Genomic DNA, 17,492 nt, shown 5'->3' on the forward strand with positions numbered 1-17,492 from the left:
GCTCTTTGGAGGTCATTTGCATTGGAATTGAAATGTATACCAGCCAGGGACTTGCATACTTTTTCACACGCTCAAACCTCTGTTCCGTACGGTTTAACGTAGCAATTTTTAACTGAAAAAACTATACATTAATGTCAATAGGATTTTTAACTGATAACGTTAAACGGTGTTTAAATGGTAGTGTGAACTTAGCCTAACCAGGGAGTAGAATAAGTCAAAGAAAATCTATGGCCCATGGTCACTGTAACCTATTTTTGATACCAGATAACTTGTTACATAGCATATAGCCATAAAAACCAGTCCATCTGTACTATAGTGGATTACGCTCAGGAAAGTGAAGTGTTGCATTATGACTCTATGTATGATGCTGCTTATGTTGATTTTGTCAACAAATTATTTGTTTCTGTCATTTTTCCATAGAAAGCTGAAGACAGACCAACATTTCAAGACCTACAGGCGGCAATTTTGGAAATTCTGGAAGATTTGTAAAATAACAAAATAAGTTGACTTGATGTAAACGTATTACTCCACTTGTGTGTTCTTTATTGTAATTTAGTTAATGCTTTTGAAAGCATCGCAGTTTCTTTAACAAATCAATCAAAGTGGAATTGGTTTCAACAAATTGTTTAATTACTTTTGGGTTGTTATTTATAGAGAATAAAGATAAAATTGTAAGTTATTTCAGGATCTATTATGAGTTATGTGCAAAAGTGTAAAGGTGGTACAGGGAAAATATGCAAAGTACGCATGTTTTCAAAAATGAAAATTTCTTTAAAACTTTAAAAATATCATGGCCAAAGCTTTAACATTACTAAGAAATACAGGAAATTCCAACTGTTTTGTTGGTTTTTTCCCCCATAATTATCTTTTTAGCCACTTTATAACATGGCTCAGCTCAGTTGTTTGTTTCTCTTGATGGAAATTTTTTTTGTTAATGGTCGAGCAAGAGAAAGAGGAGAAATTCGAGTCACTACTGCTATGCTCTGATATTGTCTTGAATGTATGTTTCCTTTCCTTAATGTGGGGCCTATATTCTGCGGATTCTGTGTTACTGTCCGATTTCAATGGCAGGGTATAACATTATATAATGGAACATGAGAGACCTGGGGACCCCTGGCAAGAGAGGTACAGTCTTTACCCATTTCCCTTCAGGAGACCCATATGATCCCTGAGACAGCACGCTATTGAAATAAGCCTTGGGTACAATGGATTAAGAGTTCATGCCATACTTCTTATTCCCGGGGCGTTTCCCTATTCATCCACTCTTTCTTGCGATGGGACCCTCCAAGAGTGCAAATAGAACTCGATGGTCATCATTATGTATTTGTTTAGTCCCTATTATTCTCCAGGCCAATAATATTATCAGGTCAGTACAATCCTCCCCCTGGCTCCCTCAAAATCCTGCAGGAAGCAGTTACGTATGCATTTCAGTACCCTGGGGCTGAAATTCTACTAATGGGGGCATCTCAGCAGACTCCAGCTCTTGCCATTCTCCAGGCTCCTCACAACTTGCCCTGTTCATGTCACAACTCGGTTGGATCGATCAGTGGAGATCCTTTCACCAGTCATTACAAGAGTTCACTTGCCACACAGTTAGATTATATGATTTATCCAGAATAGATTATATGTTTGGCACCCCTGGTATTCACGCAGATACGGCTAACATTTTCCATCTGTCCTGCTGCTGTCAGACCACAGTCCTATTATCCTCAGCTTATCATCAGGGGTGGAGGGGAGGCTTTTAAGTAATAGGATTCACCCCTTCTGGCTTACACTTATTAAGGCTATAGATAGAATTCCAGACCAACAATCACAGATTGAGATGCATTATGCTGAACTAGTTGACTTGCTAACATGGATACCCTGAAGTCCTATCTGCGGGGTTGCCTGCGCTCATCTTTTTCTTTTGTTTAAAAATCCTTGGCTCTGCATGAGGAGGAACTGGTCAGGGCCTGTAGATAGGCGGAGTTTGCCTTTGTTAGCAACCTGGACGTGGCAAACAGGAAGTGCTGGCTTTCATTGGGCAGTGATTATCTAACGGTGGTAAAGGGAAAGGCAGCTAAAAGCCCCTTTTTTAATAGACAGTCATATTTTGAAGCAGGCAATAAATTGGGGAAGCTGCTAAACAAAGAAGGCTTCCTCCTCTCCCCCGGTATTACATATTAGATCCACAGCAGCCTCAACAGTATCTTCCTGCGAAGACATTCTGATCTCACGACTGAACTGAGTACTTAGATGAGCTTACATATCCCAGCCTATCCCCCGAGAGTGCTCAGTTGCCCCTATATCAGAAGAGGAGAACACTGAAACGCTTCATTCTATGGCCAAGGGTAAGGCAATTGGGCTCTGATGGTCTCCCCTTAGAGGTCTACTTAGAATATGCAACTTCTCTTACGCCCCACCAACTGAACATGCACCAAGCGGCATTTTATTGGGATTGTCTCTCGCCCTCAAAGATGCCACTATTGAAAGGACCGGGAAAGGACCCAGAGGAGTGTGGCTCATATAGGGCCATCTTGCTCCTTAATAATGACTATTATTAGTACTATAAAGTACTATAAAATCCTGGCCAATCGCTTAAGTAGAGTGATAATGTAAATGATACATCCTGATCAAGCGGGCTTTATCTTTGGCAGAAGCATGTCAGATAATATTCGACTGGCCCAGGTTATTTCCCAGAGGGTTGGTGGGAACTCGCTAGACGCGACCAAGGCATTCTATTCAGTAGAATGGCTGTAACTGTTGGTATACTGGAAAGATTCGAGTTTGGGCCTAGGTTTCTCAAGTGGGTGCCTATAATGTACAGTTCCCCTACTGTCAAGGTGATGGTGAATGGCTTGCTCTCCCCCTCCTTTTGCCTCTATAGAGGTACCAGACAGGGGTGTCCCCTTTTACCACTCCTGGTCGCAATTGTGATGGAGACGCTAGCCATCCGGATTCACCTTGATACCGCTCTTCAGGGGGTACGAGTGGAAGCATGGGAAAACAGAATTAGCCTTTATGCTGATGACGTAGTGTTGTACATGGCTAACCCTGCTGCCACCCTTTCTAGGGCAATCTTAATTATAAATAGTGTGAGAGAAAAACAGTAGAATGGCACTCACCACGATTCTTCCTTTTCAATCTGGTTTATTTTGTGATACTCACAAAACATGACGTGTCAAGACATTCAGAGGGAGGGATAGACGCAGGGACTCACGATAAAGCAAGGTACATGACAGCTGTTTCGCGCCGTAGCGCTTCGTCTGACTTGCCTGTTCCACAACATACAACCATATGGCCTTTTAAACCTCCAAGCAGACCCGCCCCCACTCGTTGTGAACTTCCTATTGGTGTTCATGGAACTTAATAGTTATCCTATTTATTAACATAGAAACTGCCTTGTCCTCCACTCTAAAGCTGTAATAAACATTGTTGTTAGTACTTACCGCAGACAAATTGCGCTCCTGCAGTCTCCTCACAATAAGCGTTCCCCTATACGGGTGGATGGCCGGGGAGGTGCCAACCCCAAGATGGCGCCATTCTACTGTTTTTCTCTCACAATAAGACCAGTACTTTGCATTGAATAAGAGCAACACCCCGCCAGCTACCCAAACCTGACTTATCTCTTGTACACAAGTCTGACCATCAGAGACTGATAATTTGTTTACACAAAGTAGTTGCCATCCACCCCTTTCCCCTCTCTGTTGTACGCTTAATTCTAAATAGGTTTGGTGACTTCTCTGGCCTCCTCATTAATTGGGATAAGTCTTTTCTGATGCCACTGCGTAGGGAGGGCTATGTTTGGGGCCTTGGGTTCTGTGGAAGGATTTCAATACCTGGGGTACATATTGTACGGGACATCTCCTGCTCCTTTTCCTTAATATTGCCACTTTGGTGACTTATCTCAAAGAAAAGGTAAATACTTGGAAGCTCCTGCCTGTGTCTGCAGCAGGACGCATACATTTACTTAAAATGATTGCACTAAATTGTTGTACGCTCTCTAAAACATGAAGATATCTCAGTGCTCAGAAGTTTTTTTGCTCAGCTGTACTAGTTGTTCACCTTTTTCATTTGGGGGATTGGACGTGCGAAGCTCCGTCTGTCCACTTTGCATCGCCCTAAGGTACAGACGGAGGCCTCTCTGCCGGACCCCTTTCTGTATTACCTGGCGGGTTAGCTTTGATATCTTCGTAGTGGGGTGTCACTAGGACAGATTCCCAGTGCTGAATGCCATTTCGCCTGTGTTCCCTGTGGCTCGTGTTTATTATAAGCCTAACCATCTTCTCCCTCTGCATAGGCTGGTCAGGCAGGTTTGGTCTCTTGCTAAGAAACTGTCAGCTGCACTAGGAACCCTCAATCATGTTCCCTTCTGGTCCCACCCAGAGTTGCTTCATTTTACAGATTTGCAAGTTGGTTCATACTGGACTGCCAAGGGCTTAATGAACATTTCTCAACTTCTCGAGGAGGATGGAGAGTCTCTCTCTGTGGAGGCAATTAGATCCGCTTTTGATGTTCCAGATAGGGAAATCTGTTGTTGCTTACAGCTGGGGCATGCTTTTTTGGCTCAGTTCCCTCTGGCAGAGATGGCTTTCTCCTCTTTTTCACTAATTGGGGTTCTGTGTTCTCAGGGTCTGGTGTCCGTTATCTATACCCACCTTCCTTTCTGAGCCACCCTCTACAAGTCAGAGCCTGATGGGAGGCTCTCATTCCCTCATTATCTGATGAAGACTGGGGAGCGGCCCAGGAGTCTCACACCTCGGTATCACCAGCAGCCAATAATAAATTAATGCAGTTACTTATCATCCATCAATGCTATTTAACTCCAGCCATGTTGTTTCATATGCATAGATTGCGAACTCTAGATGTCACAGATGTCAAGTGGATGGGGCAGATTTCATCCATGTAATATGGACTTGCGACTACATAGCCGTATTCTGGATAAAAGTAGTTTCTCTACTGTCTGATATCTGGAATAAACTGGTTCCTGCTTCGCCCCCTTATTCCTATTGGGTATTACCTGGGAGGATGACTGATCCCATTATGAAACTATTTTACTGAAGGAAGCACTGTTTTTGGTCCATAAGACCATTGGTATATGCTGGATGGCTGATTGCTCTCCTACTGTCTCTCAGTGGAAGAAATTAGTTAATATGACTTTACCTTACGAGAATATAGTTTACAAACACTGCGGCTGCCCGGATAAGTTCCGAAGAGTGTGGGGCTCTTGGTGCTCTTCCCCAGATACCCTTTTTAATGTCCGCAGTCTGAGAAAGTCTTTTGTCCCTTTTCAATGACTGCATTACTTTTGCTGTAGGTGGTATTGTAACTTCATATACTAACATTGTAACTGGGTGCGGGCACCCTTTCTGCACTTCTCTGTATATTGTCAACAGGAGGAATTCCTTAACCCCTTAACGACTTGGCCATTTGGCACCTTCCTGACACAGCCCTTTTTTTAAATCAGTCAGTCTATGTGGTAATATCTTTGGAACACTTTAATATAGGGCGATTTTGAGACACATGGTACTTCATGTTAGTGGAGAAATTTACGCAATATGTTTAGTATTTATTTATGAAAAAAATGGAAATTTGATGAAAATTTTGAAAAAAAATTATGTTTTCCAAATTCAAAATTTTACACTTTTTGGAAAGTTAGTCATATTACCAAAATAACTTGATAACTAACATTTTCCATATGTCTGATATAACTTGGCATCAAACTTCATTTCCTTTTTTTAGGATGTTAGGAGGCATATAACGTTAGGTGCGATTTTTCAGATTTTCACAAAAATCGTCAAAACCTATTTTTGCAGGGACCAAGTTAGTTAGAAGTCACTTTTTAAGGACTTTATGATATAACTCCCCCACAAATGATACTATTTTCGAAACTGCACCCCTCAAAATATTCAAAACAACCTTTGGAAAGTTTGTTAACCCTTTGAGTGTTTCATGAGCGTGAAAAATAAATGAACGTGAAATTACGGAAATCTAATTTTTTTAACAATATATTCATTGAACACTACATTTGTTTGGTGCAATTCCTCCTGAATATTCCAATGCAATCCCCGCATGTGCATAAAAAATGTTATTTGGGTGCACTGTAGAGGGAAAGAGTGATGCCCTAGTGGTACAAAACGGAGTAGAACCTAAAAAGTGATTGCAATTTTGGAAAGTACACCCCTTGAAACATTGAGCAAGGTGTAATATGTGGTGTAGTGTAATACAAGTGGTGTAGTGAGCATTTTGAACATACAGATGTTTTTCCAAATATAATGTGCTATGGATGCCCAAGATGGGAAGGAGTCCTTCCTTAAGATGCAGTCTGGGGAACTTCACTGGGAAAATGTTGCCCTGGCACAATACGGGGGACATCTAATCCAGAAGTACTGGGGCCCTGTCCTTCCTGTCCAAATCTCTTCTTGAAAATAAAGGAATGATACAGCATGGCCTGCACATTGGAACAGCACGTAAAAGTTGTACAGTGCCATCTGTACAATGTACACGGCCAGCTTTTTATACCATATCTTTGTTTTCCGTAAATCACTGTACTGCTTCAGCACTTGATTTGACAGATCAACCCCACCCATGTATTTATTGTGAGCCAGGATGCAGTCTGGGGGGCAGCGGTGGTGGTACCTCGTACAGGGGTGAGGGTTCTGGAGTCCCCATAAATGGTGGTCAGAACAAGGACATCCCTTTTGTCCTTATACTTTACCAACATAATGTTCTGATTGAAGAGTGCCTTCATGTCCCCCTTTCTAAGTGACTGCCTAGCAAGGAATTCCAGGAGGCCTCTTTGGTTTTTGCGTACATTGCCGCGCGCTACAGTACCTCTGGAGCTTAAGAATTGGAAAAGTGGAATGCTGGCATAAAAGTTATCCATGTACAAGTGGCAAACATTATCTAGAAATGGGTGCGCCTGATTCCACACAAGCTTCCCAGTAACTCCTAGGACAGGGGGGCATTCTGGAGGGCTAATTCGGGTGTCTTTTCCCTCATAAACCCTAAACCTGTGGGTGTACCCTGTGGTACTCTCACACAACTTGTACATTTTGTTTCTGTACCTTGCCTTTTTGCTGGGCAGGTACTGGCGGAATTTTAACCTGTCTTTGAAATGTACCAGTGACTCGTCTACACAGATGTTTTGTAAAGGGGTGTATGCCTCGACAAACTTTGTGCCAAAGTGGATGGGCCTAATTTTATATAGACGGTCAAATGATGGGTTGACATTGAAGTGGACATTGTGCATTATCGCTGTAATACAAAAATGTAAGAATTGCCTCAAAGCATGGCCGTGTCATTACCATGCGGTAAATTGCAGTACTGTGGAGCACAAGACGCCAAAACTTCATCATCTCTACTGCAGCTACAGGGGTCCACCTAGAGAATGATGAAGCAGGGTTTTGTGCAAAAAATTGTCTGTGACACCATGAGATTTAGGAAGTCCTCAGAGAAAAAGAATTTGAAAAATCAATTTCAGTGAGGCCACCAGTGTCAAAATAAATTCCCAAGCTGCCCACGAACTCAGGAATTTAGGGCACATAATTTTCAGAGGGTGGGTTCCATGAAGAATCACTTGCAGGCTGGGGGACATGCTCGGCAGTGGTCCAGGGGTGCCTTCTTGAGAGCCTCTCATCACCTGAGGAGGAGGAACAAAAATAAAGAAATGGAGCATCCTCCCCTTCTGAATCAGTCTCAGCAAGGAAGGCAAAAGCATCTCTTCATACAGAGATGGGCTTTGCTGCATATCACAGCAAAGACCCCTTGCTAACACCCGCGGTCGGTGCTTGCACCAATCGCGGGTGTTAACCTGTTGTTTGCCACCGGAAAATTCGCCATCTTACTTCCGATCGTCGCTCCCCCGAACGTCATCGGGGGGCGGCGATCGGTTGCCATGGTAGCCTCAGGTCGTGATCAGAGCCGAGGCTGCATGGTTTTTGAATCATGTGCATTGTAATGAATCATGTGCAAAAATGCCATATACTGCAATAAAGTAGCATTGTAGTATACGGTAGGAACGATCGGACCATCTAGGGTTAATGTACCTTAGATGGTATAAGAAATAGTAAAAAAAAAAAAAAGAGTTTAAAAAATGTATAAAATATTAAAAGTTCAAATCACCCCCCTTTCCCTAGAACTGATATAAAACATAATAAACAGTAAAAATCACAAACACATAGGTATCACCGCATCCCAAAATACCCGAGCTATCAAAATATAAAAACGTTTATAACCGGTGACCTCTGAGACAGGAAATGGCGCCCAAATGTCCGAAATGTGACTTTTAAACCTTTTTACATGACATAAAAAATGTAATAAAAATCAATCAATTATCAATCATGTTGCACAGACCTCAAAATGATAGCAATGAAGATGTCGGCTCATTTTGCAAAAAATGACAGCTCACACAGCTCCTTACACCAAAGTATGTTATTAGCGTCAGAAGATGGCGAAATTTTTTTTTTCTTTTTTGTACACATTCGTTTAATTTTTGAAAATGTATTAAAACGCAATAAAACCTGTATAAATTTGGTATTACTGCGATCGTATCAAACCAAAGAATAAAGTAGAGGTGTTATTTGGAGCGCAGAGTGAAAGACGTAAAAACTGACCCCATAAGAACGTGACGCACACACTGTTTTTTTTCAATTTTTCCACATTTGGAAATTTTTCCCAGCTTCCAACTACATGGCATGGAATAATAAATAACATTACAGGAAAGTTAAATTTGTTATGCACAAAATAAGCCCTCACACAGCTGAGTACACGGAAAAAGGAAGTTATGGATTTTGGAAAATGGAGAGCGAGAAATGAGCGAAAATACCCTGCTTCCTTAAGGGGTTAAATACCTGTGCAGGCAGTTTGCACCTGAAAGAACATGCAAAGTCTACCAGAAAACTGGTGCATGGCCCTTAGTAAATGTGCTGATACTACGGTCACCAAAGCAGCTGCTATCACTGTAGTTAGGCTGATATGAAGAAATTCCAACTTCTGTGTCAGCATCATCCTCAGTCTGTGGTGTGCGACTGAGGAGATGCTGATTTTTTTTCTTTGTTTGAACACACGCTAAGCTTGCTGGCTGTTTGGAGTTGATTGTAAAGCCTCTTCCCGTCAAGCAACAGGTAACAGTTATCCAATTATCGCTGGGTCAGAGTCTCTGGTTTCCCATAAGTATTTTGTTTACCCTTTACATGTAAAGAGCTCTGTGGTGGCTTGTTCTCTGTGTACATTTTTTTTTATATTTATATGACTTCTAGGGAAAAGGGGGTGATTAGAATTTTTTTTTTTTTTTTTTTATTATAATTTTTTTTAACTTTTTTATTTTACATTTTTTTCAAACCCCCTAGGGTACTTTAACTCTAGGTTGTCTGATTGATCCTACCATATACTGCTATACTGCAGTGTGGCAGCATATGGGGATTTTCCTCCTCATTCATTACAATGTGCAAATCGCACATTGTAATGAATGGGTTAAAGCCAGACAGCCTCGGGTCTTCAGAAGACCCGGGGCTGTCATGGCAACCTATTGCCGCTCTCTGATGACGTCATGGGAAGCGACGATCTTCAACGGTAATATGCAGCAAAGACTTATCTGCTATGGAGAGGGTTTAGCCCTCTTCATGCACCCGACCCACTCCGTACTATTATGGCACGAGTCGGGAAGGGGTTAAAAACTCTTTATATTCCAACAAAAGAAGATGAATCTACATTGTGGACTTCTTGAAAATGTTTGAACTCAGTCAATATATTATTAGTAGTGTTGAGTGAACCCGTAACTCCAAATTAAGGTCCATACACCCACGACCCTGAAGCAAAACTTTAAACGGTTTGGCTTCGGGTCCAACTTCAGGAAACACTGCAAGTGGTTCACCTTTCGGAAAAAGTGGCTGACTACTTATTCACTGCATCCAACTGAGCAGCCAATCAATCATCTTTCAGCCCTTCAGTGCAAACAAACAGAGTGACATGTTAAAGGTACCGACTCAATATATAGTTTTTTTTTTGGAAAAATATCAAATATCCTTATTTAAATTCATACTACAGACAAGTTAAGAACATTTAAAAGCACCAACATGTGCAAATTCATGTCCTATGTAATCAGTCAAATATGTGCAAAATGATGCAAGGATTACAATAGCAGCCACGTAGATATGTGCAAAGAATAAGCAGTTGTTGCTGTGAAACCCTCTCCCCTGTAATGCCCGCACGATGCAATCAATTTCCTAGTATAATATAAAGCATAAATAAATACAATCAAAGCTCTATATGCTGTGAAATGGCATCTTTCAGCTCTATAACAACCACAGCCATGCCCAGTCTGAACATGGCGGGTTCACCTGAAAGTATTGAAACTTGACTGTGTAAACCCTCCATGTGATCATTAACCCCTTAAGGACACTGGGTTTTTATGTTCATCTTTCGCTCTCCACCTTCAAAAATCCATAACTTTTTTAATTTTTCCGTGTACAGAGCTGTGTGAGGCCTTATTTTCTTCATAACAAATTTTACTTCTAAGTGACATTAATTATAATTCCATGGCGTGGAATATGGTGAAATTGGTAAAAAAAACACTGGTTCGGTGCGACCACAGTGATAAATTTAAATAAGTTTTATTCTGTTTTAATACATTTTCAAAAATGTAACTAATATGTACAAAAAAAAAATGTTTCACCATTTTCTGACACTAATAACTTTTTCATACTTTGGTGTAAGTTTGAGGGGTACTTTTTTTGCACTATGAGCTGATGTTTTAATTTGTACCATTTTGAGGGCCGTGCAACCTTTTTATCACTTTTAACCCCTTCCCGACATGTGACGTAATGTCGGGTCCCGGTGCCCGAGCCCTCTCCATAGCCGGTAAGTCTCTGCTGCATATTGCAGTAAAGGCTTACCGGTAACACCCACGATCGGTGCCGGCACCGATCGCGGGTGTTTTACTGCTGATCGCGCGGGCGCTGCCATCTTTCCGTGCATCGTCGCTCCCCGTGACGTCATCGGGGAACGGCGATCCGTCGCCATGGTAGCTTCGGGTCTCACGAAGACCCAAAGCTACTTTGTGTTAACCCATTCATTACAATGTGCTATCAGCACATTGTAATGTATGAGTAGTAAAATCCCCATATACTGCCATACTGTAGTATGGCAGTATATGATAGGATCGTACAGACACCCTAGGGTTAAAGTACCCTAGGGAGTCCTAAAAAATAGTAAAAATTAAAATTAAAAAAAAGTTAAAATAAAAAAATGATAATAAAAAAACCTAAAAATTCAAATCACCCCCTTTTCCCTAGAACTGATATAAATAAACAGTAAAAATCATAAACACATTAGGTATCGCCGCGTCCGAAAATGCCCGATCTATCAAAATATGCTAACGGTTTTTCACTGCGTTTAACCCCGTAACGGAAAATCGCGCCCAAAGTCGAAAATGGCACTTTTTTGCCATTTAAAAAAAAATAAAAAATTCTATAAAAAGTGATCAAAAGGTCGTACAGCCATAAAAATGATAACATTGTAAACGTCATCAAAATCCGCAAAAAACTGCACCAATTTTTTATTTTTTTAAATGTATGAAAACATTATAAAACCTATACAAATTTGGTACCTCCATAATCGTACCGACCCAAAGAATAAAGTAGACCTGTCATTTGGGGTGCACAGTGAAATCTGTAAAATCCAAGCCCACAAGAATACGGCACAAATGCGTTTTTTTACCAATTTCACAGCATTTGGAATTTTTTTCCTGCTTACCAGTACACGGCATGGAATATTAAATACCACCATTTTGAAGTGTAATTTGTTACGCAGAAAATAAGCCGTCACACAGCTCTGTACATGGAAAAATAAAAAAGTTACAGATTTTTGAATGTGGGGAGTGAAAAATGAAAACGCAAAAACGAAAAAGGGCTGCGGCGGGAAGGGGTTAATTATATTTTTTGTGATATATGTGATGTAAAAGTAGCGCTTCAGTCATTTGGGCGCTATTTTCCATTATGGGGTTCACCACTGTTAGAGATTTTTATCTAGGGCTTAACCGCCCTTATCAGATGTACAAGTGACTTTCAAATTAACCCTTTCATGGTTGTCCTGGTACCAGGAACTTGAACATAAAACCAAGACACACGTCAGTCTCTTAGTGTATGTAAAGATCTTCTCCCGTTTAATCTCTCAAATGCATAATATCACAGACAGAAGAGTCAGAAAAGGCTAATAGACCTTGTTCCCAGACATGTTTATACTAATTTCCTGAGAAGGAGATAAACTGTCTTCAGAATCATAATATAATGCAGCATGAAGGACAGACTGGCTTCTCATTAAATGTCAAATGGAATTAGTTGGTAGACGAGCAAACAGGTTACATAAAATGAAGTTTGAATCATGAAATTAACTGGACAGTGCTTTGACCCCCAGCGTGACCCCTGGCTAATACTTAAAATGGCAGACAGTCCCTTATTCTGGGATTTATTAAGTCAAGATGGCGTCCGAAACCGGTGGGATCTCCTTAACAACCACCAGCAACAAAGTTTTTATATTTTGATAGATCAGACATTTTGAGACGCAACGATACCTAACATTTATGTGATTTTTATTGTTTTTTTTTTACATCCTCTAGGGGTGTATTAGTGGTTGGTGTTTGCTTCAATACCTTTGTATCAAGAGGGCTGTATGAAGAGGGCTCACCCAGTGTACGGCTTAGAGTATGAAGGGGTTAATTTTTTAATAGAAATGGCCCCATTAAATAGCCCTGTGGCTCCCACTGTGTTCCATTAATGATGACCTTCTATTTTCAGTAAGGCAATTGTCAACAGAAATACACAGATTTTCCTCTAGCCCCAATAGTTTCATTTTTGGAATAGTTTAGATACACAGCGCCCCCAAGGTCCAGTCTAGTACTTAATTCTTCATAGAAGCCGATTAGTCTACCGAGACCATCTCTCATTAGCCCATGCTGGTGCTGTGTTATACAGTAAATATATTTGCACTGAGATACACAAAACTAGCTCTCATACCCTTCAAATAATTTCCCCACCACAGATGTTAAACTCACACGTATGTAGTTTCCAGGCTCTTTTTCAATATTAGTGACCCATTTGCTATGTTAGTCCTAGCTGAACCTGTCTTTGAAGGGGTTTGCCCATGAAAGAAAGTTCTCAAATTTTAATCCCTTGGTGATGTTTACACAAAAAAGATAATTTTAACCCCCATATTTTACAATTGCTATAAGACACTTTGTGATTTTTCTGTGCTTTGAAAAGCTGTGTGCTGACAATGTGCTTAGAGTATCAGAGTACAGTACTTTTATTTAGCTTGTGAACATTCTACTAGTATCTGACAGATCAGAGATGATGAGATCCATGAGATGGATATATAATACAATGACACTCTCATCTCTGCTAACTCTTCTATAACACACACAGAGTCAGCTTTGTTGTATGCTTCCTTCCCAGATAGAGACCTTATCTGTCTTAAGCCGGTAGAGTAAGTCTCTGCACACTGCTGCTTGCTGGCAGAAAGTGCTTGTGTCTGAACTGGTCTTGTAATGCAGAAGAAAGGGGCAGGAGGGAGAAAGCACTGCAGTGTCCAGTGTGCAGAACGTTTATGGTCAAATATTTGAGCTCTGTCAGTCTGCAGGTTTCCAGAAGAAGGGGAGTGTGAAAGCTGAATAGACATAGCAGATGTAGCAAAGGAGGAAGGGTTCCTAGGAGACGCTCAATTCGACCCACGGCTATCTAGATGTCCCAGGTGTGGATGGTAGTTTACCCTTTCTTAGCCACCTTTGCCGGGAAACTTGGGAAAACCAAGCTCACCGCACACCAACATGGATACAGGGGATCACCAGATTTCTATGCAGATTAGCTATCAAATCCTTTGAAAAGAGAGAAAGAGGAGGTTAGGATGATTAGGACTGGACATGAATCAGAAGTCACTATGGGCAACACCTGTATTCCACATATCCAAGATGTTTCTAACATCTAACAGGAAATTGAATGCCATTTTTGATGCCCTGCTCAGATGAGTTACTAGATCAGCTCACAGTGCCTTTTACATCACAATGGACTTGAGTTGGGTTTTGCTGTAGCCTACCTGGCACTGCTCACCCCGCTCCTCACTTACATCGGCCCACTCCTGCTCCCATCACGGCTAGGCCGCGCACACGGCCCCGCTCCCTTGGGCACGTGCGCGCCGGCATACAGGAATTTAACGGGCCATTGCACCTCTAATTGGCACTGGCACTTTCGGGTTTCCCATAAGACTGGCTGCTCCCATCAAACCCTGCCAGATCTTTGAGCTACTTGCCTTAGAAAAAGCTTCCTATGCATGTTCCCTGTGTTCCCTATTGTCCTGGGTTGATCTCCTGTTGTGACCTCAGATCTGACCCTGACGTTGCTCCTGCCAGCCTTGATCTTCTGTTCCGTTCCTGACTCTGCACCTCTGCCGCTTGCCCTGAACTTTTGCCTGCTGCTTAACACAAGATTGCCCGCCGAATTGGTACTTCGACCTTGGCTGCCACCTCGCACCTGTGGAACGACCCCGTGGCATCACGCAGCAGCAAGACCATCCTGCTTTGTATTCCATTCCCAGGTGTCGGCTAGTACCATCTCCCGTAGTGGTCCACTGATCCAGAGCCCTGACAGGTGCCATTATGGCCCAGCCCACCCTTTCAAAACCATTAATGGACAGTCAAAACTCCCCCAAATAATCAATTAGACTTAAGACTTGGTCATAAGAGGACATCATAATACACCCAGCCTTCTTTATTTCATCACAGCGAGGGGGAATGATGTGACCATTTTTAGATGATGGATTGTTTATTTAGTTAGAATCTTCATGCAATGCAGTAAAATCTGTTTTTATCTCTATTTTTTTTTTACCAAACTGTTGTTTTGCATCACATGTATATTGTGAAGCAAACCGTGACGTTTAGGACCCCTGAAGGGTACGCAAGGTCACTTAGTTATCCTTTTATAGACACTCTCAGAACGCATGGGTTCTGAAAGGTGCAGGAAGTGATTTAAAGTTGTCCACACAACTTCCGGATGTGGCGGAACAATAAATCACAGCCCAGAAAGGCTATAAGATCCCTTTCACTATCCTCAGTGAAACAGAATGTTATCAACCCTGAGCTGCCACCAGTTCTCCCTTAATATAAGCCTGGTCCATAACGGATTATAAAGGGTGAGGAACCAACCCAGTAGCATGCATATGAGCGAAGCACTGACGTTTGGTAAAAGAGCAACGCAGGTTAAATTTTATATTTAATTTCCTTAAGGACACACTAGAAAATACCGTACACACAATAGATATATAGTATAAGAGTACAAATACACAGGTAGCAATACAAGCCCCAGCAGTTCAGTGAGTGAGTTACCTTGTGTGTGGCCCTGATGGGGATGGATAGTCCACATTTTAAGATCCTCCCTACGCTTGGTAATGATCAGGTTTCCCCCAGGTGAAAAGATGATGTGGCCTTAGAGGTGCCTGATTATTTCAGATGCAGACACACCTCTGTCCACCAAACAGGAGGGGTTATGGTATCACCTGGTATCACATCCCAAACCCTGGAGAAGCCATAGCTTCTCAAGGGGAAGTCACAGGGTCACGGTTCTGGTATAATTGGATCCGGGTGAATCCCTGGATCACATTGATACCAAACCCATTTGCTATGGTCCTACCAAGAGATATTTATATCTCTGGACCCAAAGGTGCTAGAGCCTAAATCGACATATCAAAATGATACTAAGGGAGCACCGGCTCCAAAAATGTATTTGCCCTCGGGCTGAGATGGACCATAGCTCCATAACTGACCCTATTTAACCTATTGGTTTAAGAGTTTTTATGGCTCTTTGTCTCCTGTTTGAAAATTGGAGGGAAAATCAGCTGAAGCCTGTGGAGACAGCATGACTGGAGAAATTCTTTGAAGCTCGGCAACCTCCCGAGGAAGATAACACTCTGCTAGCTACATTGGGCTAATTAAGCAGAGGTTGTGGGAAAGTGGGGAATTTGAGCAGGATAAGGCCCCCCTTACCCTGGTCACACTTATCACATATATGTCTATATTTTTGATTCTTTAACGCTCCTTATCTATGAGAATCCCATTTTTTAACATTTTCCATTTTTTATATTAAAACTTCACTCTAAGAAGAGCTCTATTGTATTCTAGCAATTCCATGACCTCAGAAGAATTCCTAGATTGATTAACCAAGTGAGGGTTTTAAAATTATATAACGCTAGATCTTTAATCAACCTTACATGAGGAGTAGTGGCAGCTAAAATCTCTTAAGTTTGGAGGAGGGAGAGCTGCCAGAGGACCTTAAAGGATGACCCAGCAAGCTATATTCCTGAATCTGTGATCCTGACATTGGCATTTGCAAAAAAAAAACACCTCCATTTTATTGCATAGCTTCCCCCATTTCAGCCCACACCTCACCTTTAAGAATCCTGCCTCTTCCTGTGTTCCCTGCCGGATCTTTGTGCCTCACAGCCTAAGAGAAAGCTTCCTGGTGATTATCTGCGTTCCTGTGTATTCCTGGGTTCCTGTGTATTCCTGCGTTCCTGTGTGTCTCCGCTCCCGAGTCCTGAGTAGCCGTGTTACCCGAGTTCCTCCGTGTTGCTGTGTTCCGTGTGTCTGTGTTCCCGTTCCCACCTGCCTGGACCTCCCGTTGCTGACCCCGGATTTGGACTTGACCTCGCATCTCTGCTGCCTGCCCTGACCCCGAGCCTGGACCTGACTACGAGACTTCTTCTTCTGCTAAGGTACCTCGACCTCGGCTGCCACCGGGGGCTGGTCACGCCTGGGAACGACCTGGTGGTATCCTGCCGCAGCAAGTCCAACCCGCTTTGCGGCGGGCTCTGGTGAAAACCAGGTGCCACTTGGATTCCGGTCCCAGGTGTCGGCTAGTTCCAGCTCCCGCGGTGGTCCATAGGATCCACTGATCCTGACAATTCGATTCGACTTGAATCGAATCCTGACGAATTATGATAAAAAACAGGTATTTCCTGGCTGCAGAGAGCCTGCAGGGTGTTGTAGAAAGTCGTGCCATGCTCAAATATGCATAGGGAGCATGGTTTAGTCTGCAAACAATGCTGTGTGTAAGTATGAAACGCATATGACAGCCACCGCTCTTAGAATCGCTTCACTCTTCAATTCCATGGGCACGTACAGGGGTCAACTTGACCAAATAAGTGAAGCGGGAACGCAGCCTGACAAGGTAAAGTCTGTGTCAGCTCGAAAGGACTGAGCTGAGGGCCAAGATCCCACTATATCATCAAAGAGTGACATTTTTACACTGACATCATAGATACATGTAGAAACCCCCCAAAAGAGTGGAGAGGGTGTCGGCAATCCTGAAGCTGTTCATTCCCTCTGACAGATGAAATGAAGCGGAAAACCAACCAAAGTGGCAATGAGTCATAGAGTGGTGATTGGTGAAAACAGCAATATGGAAATCACAGGGTGTTCTAGAGAGACAGTGGTCAGTTTGCAGCAGCATGAGTAGGCAGCAGAGTGG

The 17,492-nt window shown here is 42.3% G+C and overlaps 1 protein-coding gene across 3 annotated transcripts in view; it reads left to right on the top strand.

The window, feature by feature from the left end:
* Positions 1-697, top strand: part of BTK (Bruton tyrosine kinase) — a 300,928-nt gene extending 300,231 nt beyond the window's left edge. For all 3 annotated transcript variants that reach the window (XM_072124772.1, XM_072124771.1, XM_072124773.1), the window contains one exon: positions 421-697. In XM_072124772.1, the coding sequence (XP_071980873.1) occupies positions 421-489 (69 nt within the window). In that variant the 3' untranslated portion in view covers positions 490-697. The remainder of the gene's footprint in view (positions 1-420) is intronic.
* Positions 698-17,492: the final 16,795 nt, after the last annotated feature.

Source organism: Engystomops pustulosus, chromosome 9 (assembly GCF_040894005.1).
Source record: "Engystomops pustulosus chromosome 9, aEngPut4.maternal, whole genome shotgun sequence".
Taxonomy (NCBI): Eukaryota; Metazoa; Chordata; class Amphibia; order Anura; family Leptodactylidae; genus Engystomops; species Engystomops pustulosus.